At 34.3% G+C, this 7,912-nt stretch overlaps 1 protein-coding gene across 2 annotated transcripts in view; it reads right to left on the bottom strand.

Annotated features, from left to right (window-relative positions):
• Nucleotides 1-6,742: 6,742 nt before the first annotated feature.
• Nucleotides 6,743-7,912, bottom strand: part of LOC101717293 (bile acid-CoA:amino acid N-acyltransferase) — a 127,159-nt gene continuing 125,989 nt past the window's right edge. For both annotated transcript variants that reach the window (XM_087184231.1, XM_087184230.1), the window contains exon 4: nucleotides 6,743-7,695. In XM_087184231.1, coding sequence (XP_087040357.1) covers nucleotides 7,102-7,695 — 594 coding nt within the window. In that variant the 3' untranslated portion in view covers nucleotides 6,743-7,101. The remainder of the gene's footprint in view (nucleotides 7,696-7,912) is intronic.

Genomic DNA, 7,912 nt, shown 5'->3' with positions numbered 1-7,912 from the left:
CCTCCTGTATCGAAAGCACAAGATCCAGAGTTCGATCCCCAGTACAACAAAAGAAAAGGAAGTCTTTCTTTGACAGGTGAAAGTAGAATCAATTCAGACTTCACAGGTCTTTCATTCATATTAGAGAGATAGGACATGTGATATTAAAAAAAAATTTATGTTCTATGCAACATTGCATAGAATTTACAGTATGTGCTGTACTGCAGACACAAACTAATAGTTTAAAGTTTTCCCATGTAAGCACATGTAATTTTTACCAAGAAAAATAGATCTAACCAAGAAAAATTATTTTAACATAAACTCAAATGATAATACATACACTTTTCATTTGTCAGTTTATTTCTGATGAATTGATATCATTAGTGCACTATAATCTGAGATGTAGATTCATTTGATACTCTAGCTACAGGAAAACAAAATGTATCAAAAAACCTGGATACTAAAGCATAAACACTTAATTTGCTCAAAGATAAAATAAGGAAAATCCTTAAAGGCATAAGCATAGGCAAAGAATTTTCTGAAGAGAATCCAAATTGCATAAAAAATAGTCTCAAGGATCAATAAATGGGATTATATCAAATTAAAACTCCACAGCACAGTTTAGGAAACAACCATCAGAGTGAAGAGACAGTATACAGAATGGGAAAATTTTTTGCCAGCTGCACCTTGGCCAGAGGACTAATATCTAGAATATATAAACACACACACACACACACACACACACACACACACACACACACACCAAAATAAAAGACCCCAATCAAAAAATGGGGAATTGAAATGAATAGATACTTCTCAAAATCAGGACTGCAAATGGTCTTTAAGTACATGAAAAAAAGTTCACCATTTTTGGCCATTAGAGAATGTAAATCATAGCAACACTAAAATTCCATCTTATTCAAGAAAGAATGGCTATCATATAGAACTCAGAAAACAACAAGTCTGGTAAAGTTGTGGGAAAAAGGAACCCTGATATATTGTTTTACTGTTGTTGTTGTTGTTGTTGTTGTTTTTCCCCCATTAAGTTTATTGGTATATTTTAGGTATAAAATACAGATACATTCATCACTGGGATCTTGTACCATTACATGAGTCTCTTGGTTCTTATGTTTTCCCCATTTCCCTGCCCTCCCTTCACCCCCTCCACCCTTCCCTATTTGCAAAGACTTTGTTTCCATTCTTTTCTTTTTCTCATATTTTTTCTTTTCCCTTTTTTCCTTTCCCCTACCCCTCCCACTTCGCCTGCTCCTTTAGACCTTTCTTCCTATTACACAATATCAATCATACATTTTTAAATTACAATATCAATATCTAGGAGACATTATCACAGATTTTACAGAATTTAAAAGGATATAGAAAGCATATTACAAAAATCTTTTTTGAAATAAATTTGACAACTTCTAAGAAGTAGCTTGGAAGACAAATTAATGAAACTAACTCTAGAGGAAATACAAAATTTGAATAGCATCTATTAAAGAAAGTATATTCCTAGCTTGAAAACCTACCTATATGACAACAGCAGGCTCATATACATTTTAACTGATAAATTATTTTACAGAATTTAAAAGGATATAGAAAGCATACTACAAAAGTCTTTTTTGAAATACATTTGAAAAATGTAAAATAATAAAATAATAATAATAATAATGATTATCTCCATAGATGCAGAAAAAGCATTTGACAAAATCCAACATGCATTTATGATAAAAACCCTACAAAAAATTGGAATACATGGTCTCTACCTCAAACTGATAGAAGCTATCTATGAAAAACCAACAGTCAATATCATACTAAATGGTCAAAAACTGAAATTCTTCACACTAAAATCAGGAACAAGACAAGGATGTCCACTATTACTACTCTTGTTCAATATAGTTCTGGAAACATTAGCCATGGCAATTAGACAAGAGAAAGAAATAAAAGGAATAAAGATAGGAAATGAGGCAGTCAAATTGTCATTATTTGCAGATGACATGATACTCTATATAGAAGACCCCAAGAACTCCACCAAAAGTCTTCTAGACTTAATGACCAAATTCAGTCAAGTAGCTGGTTACAAGGTCAACACACAAAAATCAATAGCTTTCCTCTACACCAATGACAGACTCACTGAGAGAGAAATAGGGCAAATAATTCCTTTCACAATAGCATCCAAAACACCGAAATACCTAGGAATCATCCTAACGAAAGAAATCAAAGAGCTCTTCTCTGAAAACTATGGCACTCTGAAAAGACAGATTGAAGATATCAGAAAATGGACAGACATCCCCTGCTCCTGGGTAGGAAGGATTAATAGAGTGAAAATGGCCATACTTCCAAAACTGCTATAGAGATTTAATGCAATTCCAATTGAGATCCCAGCAGCATACTTCATAGACCTCGAGAAAAAAATCCAAAAATTCATTTGGAACAAGAAGAGACCCAGAGTAGCAAAAGCAATTCTAGGTAACAAAGACATGGCAGGGGGTATCACAATCCCCAACCTGCAACTCTACTACAAAGCTACTGTGATAAAAACAGCACGGTACTGGCAGAGAAACAGGTTTGAGGACCAGTGGAACAGATTAGAAGATGCAGAAACAACGCCAGATACACTCAGCCATCTCATCTTTGACAAAGGAGCCAAACACCCTTACTGGAGGAAAGATAGCCTCTTTAATAAATGGTGCTGGAAAAATTGGGCTTCAACTTGCCAAAGATTCAAACTAGACCTGTATCTCTCACCATGCACTAAACTAAAATCAAAATGGATTAAAGATCTCAATATTAAAATAGAAACTCTGAACCAGTTGGAACAGAGGTTAGGTAGAACCCTTGAAGACATTGGTGTAGGAAAAGATTTTATGAACAAAACCTCAGTTGCCTGTGAACTAGTACAAACAATCAACAAATGGGATCTCTTCTTATTAAAAAGCTTCTGCACAGCAAGAGAAACAAACCACCAGCAGTGTGAAGAGACAATCCACAATGTGGGAAAATATCTTCACCTGATCTTCCTCAGACAAAGGTCTACTATCTCAAATCTATAGAGAACTTAAAAAGATCAGACCTCCCAAATTTAAAGACCCAATCCAAAAATGGGCATCTGAAATGAACAGACATTTCTCAGACAAAGAAGTAGAAATAGCAAATAAATACATGAAAAAATGTTCAACGTCACTGGTCATTCAAGAGATGCAAATGAAAACAACGCTGAGATTCCACTTCACTCCAGAAAGAATGGCTGCTATCATGGAATCAACCAATAACAAATGCTGGTGGGGCTGTGGGGAAAGAGGAACCTTGTTCCACTGCTGGTGGGAGTGTAGACTGGTCCAACCACTGTGGAAATCAGTATGGAGATACCTCAAAGAACTAGGACTGGAAGTCCCATTTGACCTTGCTATTCCATTGCTGGGGATCTTCCCCAAAGAATTAAAAGAATCATACCACAGTGATATATGTGCACCCATGTTCACAGCAGCACAGTTTGTAATAGCTAACACTTGGAAACAGCCCAAATGCCCATCAACTAGAGACTGGATAAAGAAAATGTGGTTTTTTAATAAAATGGAGTACTACTCAGCCATAAAAAATGAGAAATGAGAGACATTTATAGCTAAGTGGGTGCACATTGAGGCAATACTCTTAAGTGAAATAAATAGGACACACATGTGTGAATACCAAATAGTTTCTCTGGTGTGAGAAAGTGAAAGTGTAAATAAGGACTAAATGTATAATAGGTAATGTGAAATAGGAAGAAAAGGGCCAAAGGGGAAGGAAGTGGGAGGGCTAGGGGAAAGGATAGAAGGGAATGGGATTAATATGAGAAAATGGAAAAATAGGAACAAAGTCTTTGTAAATGGGGAGGACTGGAGGGGTTGAAGGGAGGGCTGGGCAAGGGTAAAAAATAAGAACCAAGAGAGACTATGTAAAGGTGCAAATTTCCAATGATGAATGTCATTATATTGTATACCTAAAATGTACCAATGATTAGAATGAATAATCGATAATGCAAAATAGGAAGAAAAGGTCCAAAGGGGTAGGGGTAGTGGGAGGGGTAGGGGAAAGGAAAGAAGGGAAAGGAAAAATGATGAGAAATGGAAAAAATGGAAGTAATGTCTTTGTAAATAGGGACAGGTGGAGGGTATGAAGGGAGGTCTAGGAATGGGGAAAAAATAAGAACCAAGATGCATTATATAAAGGTACAATTCCCAATGAGAACTGTAATTGTGTTGTATACCTACAATGTACCAATAAAAGCATTTAATACAAAAAACCCCACAGTGAATAATTATAAAACAAATTTATTATCTTAAAGACACATTGTTGTTCTGCCTCCTCAAAGAACTATCCTTTGCTTTGAATATCCTCCACCATTCTTGTCATTTTCTGAAGCAGTTCTGGAAGTCCTTTCTTATGAGTGTCATTAGTAGGAGAGTTGGAGCTGCTGTTATGTCCTGAATAGTTTCAAAACTTTATTCTTACCTCACTTTGACATTGATGAAGAGCCAAACATCATACTGTGCAAGATCTGGTGAATAATGTGGATGAAGACATACCAAAATATGTTTATGAGCCTGGTTTCACTTTGATAGCCCTTGGTGGTAGCATTCATTGTAGATCTAAATCACATTTCATAAAGATACTGCAGAAGAGGACTTACAGAACTGCTTCAGAAGGTGGCAAGAGTGATGAGATAAATATATTTAAAGTGAAGGGGAGAATTTTGAGGACAATTGATAGCAATGTATCTTTTACTATACTTGCTTACTTGTAACACTTCGGTATTAAAAATGTAAATATTCATTTTATTTTTCAATAACCCCTTCCACATTCTGAATATTAGACTTCTACCAGAAGAGTAGATGGCAAATGTGTTTGCTCATTTTTTAGGCTCTCTCCGCATTTTGTTGTGTCCTTTACTGTGACGAGCTTGTTAATTTGATTTATTCTTAATTTGATCTGTTCATGTTGAATTAAGTGTTTTTGATAAGCCAGAAATGTTTTAAATAAATAATAAAATATATTCATAATTCTTGTTTTTACAAATGTATACTCTGCTCTCATTTATTACTGGCTATTTTTAAAACTGATGTAATATAATTTCTGTACCCTTGACAATAATATGTAACCAAACAAATTCTTTGGCTCATTAGTTACTTACTTTAATTTGGAGAAATTTATTTTGCAGAGGTTGTAGAAACTGAAACTATCAATACATTTCTCAAAGTAGTACTTACATTCAGAAAAGAAAGATGAATTTACAGATTAAGATTAAAAAGGCACATTGAAATGATGTGTAAATGGTAACATTATTGTAGAAATTATTTAATATCATCATATAAATTTCTATCAATAACATTATAGATTTCAATCTACAATTAAGGTGACATCAATATGACTTCCAACTTATTTAAGCATACAAATACAAAAATTTAAGGTTAATATAAACTAGTCAATATATAAAATGTTCTTCAATTGCCAATTATAACTTTTTTAAATGTCACATTAATCCTGCATACTTCCAAGATTACAAATTTGAACAAAAATTAAAATAAACACACAAATCAAGAAACAAATATCCAAATCATTCTCAGTTTAAAGAAAAACTTCCATAAAATATAAATTGAGGGATATATCCCAGGCAAAAAAATAATGTCCTATCTTATAGGTAAAGACATTCTTTCTAAACCCCCAAATAACCAAAAACTTTATATCCATTATGAAAACTATTATATAACATACCAAGAGGTAATAGCCATTCCATTTGCATAATTATTATAGGCAATGCAGGTGCTCTGATTGGCCAAGTGTGTGAAATGTAACCACTTCTATGAGTGAGAGAGGAGGCAATCTATTAGTCTCACTCCAATCAAATGAGATTTTTTACTCTAAACACAGAGAGTATTAGAAAAGAAATTCAAGGAAAAGTTTAGGTAAATATAATTGCAGTGTTCTTATGCAAATTCTATTACTCTGATTCCTCATTGGTTCCCCATTATACCTAAAAATGATCCAAAATCCATTTCTACCAGTTCTTTTCCATCTTGTTTATACATTAATCACCTTCTACCTCCATCTACTGCAATTTGGCGCCTCAGAAATATTTAACCTATAATTGCTCCTTGGAAAACACCTCAACTTTGACATCAGAAAAGATCACTTGGATTGTTTCACACTCAATTCCATCAAATTGTGCTAAATGAGCTATGTTCCGCCTGTAACCCAATTTTTGTGGTCAGTGGGCTAAAAGTGGTTTTAACACTTACAAATGTTCACAGAAAAATATAAAAACATTATGATGTAAAAATGATATGAAATATAAATTTCAGTGTCCATATACTAAGTTTAATTGGAACTCAGGCAACATCATTCATTACCAAAAACCTCTCAATGCTTTGTTACTGTAATACCACAGACAAAGAGTAGAAACAAAACTTATAGATGACAAAGCTAAAAATATTTACTATCCAGTACTCTAAGAAATATGTGCCAGCCCCTAATCTAGAAACACATATCTCCATCATTTTGGCTACTTCCCTATTCATGATTCTATGAATCTCAGATTGCTCTTCTTACATTGCTGAGAATACAAACATTTTACACATGTTTACAATAATTTCATTACCAGTTATTGAAATATAGATTATGGACTAATGTAATGACCTTCCGCTCGTATAAACATCCATAGTGCCTTAAATAATTAATTTTTTCCTCAGCTCTGGATTTCCATAAACAATGAAGCAACCATGAACTATGAGGAAATATGAGGGATCTAAGTGTATTTAATTTTGATTTTAGGTAAACAAATGTCAGCATCTGATTCTGCTGTATTTTATTGTTAGCAATTTTCCTTTGATAATTGCTATGATTTAGAATTCACGTGATGATGCAAATTTTAGGGCAGCTATAGCTATATATTTACTTCTCAATTATAGAACTCTCAAGGTATGATATTTCATTCAGTGGAAACCATTATTCCAATCAAGACATTATCATTCTCACTCATCTTGATTTTTTTTTTTTACAATAACAGAACAAAGTCATTTATCCATGAAAATCAAAAGAAAGTGCAGGACACAGATTTACTTCTCTACTTCCCAATTATATCCAATTTTCTCAGAGTTGACTGGTCACCACTGGAATGAGGTGCTTCCTCAGAAATTTCTGAATCTCCTTCCAAGCATGTTCCTGTGCAGCGGCATGTGGGATAATTTCTCCTCCCCAGTGAATGATTTGCAACTCAGCAGAGATCTTTGAAGCACAGCACAGTGGAGAATAGGGAGGTTCTATCAGGTGGCCAGCCCCAGGGTAAGATAGCAGGGTCCAATTGTTCTTCCCATTTCTCCTCAGCTGGTCAGTGGCTCGTGCAGCATGTACTTTGGTATTGAGATTCTTATCTGCTTCTCCCACAATGAAGAGGAAATGTCCCTGGGCCTTTTCAATGGGAAGGATAGACTGGCTAATATCAGCTTCATTTTTTCCAAAAACTTGATAAAATTCTGCAAATCCCAAGGCATTAATGGATTTATACTCTATACAGTAGGGTGCAGGCTGACTGATCTGACCATGGTATACTTGTGGAAATTCTATAATGAAGGTAGGCCCATTAATAAGCACTGTGGCTATGATTTCTTTTAGGTGAATAGCCATAGACAGTCCAATCTCTGCTCCTTTGCTTACAGAGACTATCCCAAGGCCTGGACCAAAGACCTGCAAATAATTAATATGAGATGCTATTCTATACTTCAGTTAGAAAAATTCCAGAATCAGGTGATAAAAGAACTTCAATGAACAATGCAAGAAAAGGCATGTAGACCATGCCCATGTGGTCTTATATCTCATATGTATAATTGTGGAACATATAATGTATATACAAAGAAATTACCCTTTCAAAAATGTTAGTCTTCACTAACTAAGTAATTTGTAT

This window comes from Heterocephalus glaber, unplaced genomic scaffold (genome assembly GCF_053883595.1).
Source record: "Heterocephalus glaber isolate CG9 unplaced genomic scaffold, H.glaber_assembly_v1.0 deba00001481, whole genome shotgun sequence".
In the NCBI taxonomy this organism is placed as follows: domain Eukaryota; kingdom Metazoa; phylum Chordata; class Mammalia; order Rodentia; family Bathyergidae; genus Heterocephalus; species Heterocephalus glaber.
The sequence above is the reverse complement of the archived record's forward strand: the minus strand, read 5'-3'. Positions and strand labels throughout refer to the sequence as shown.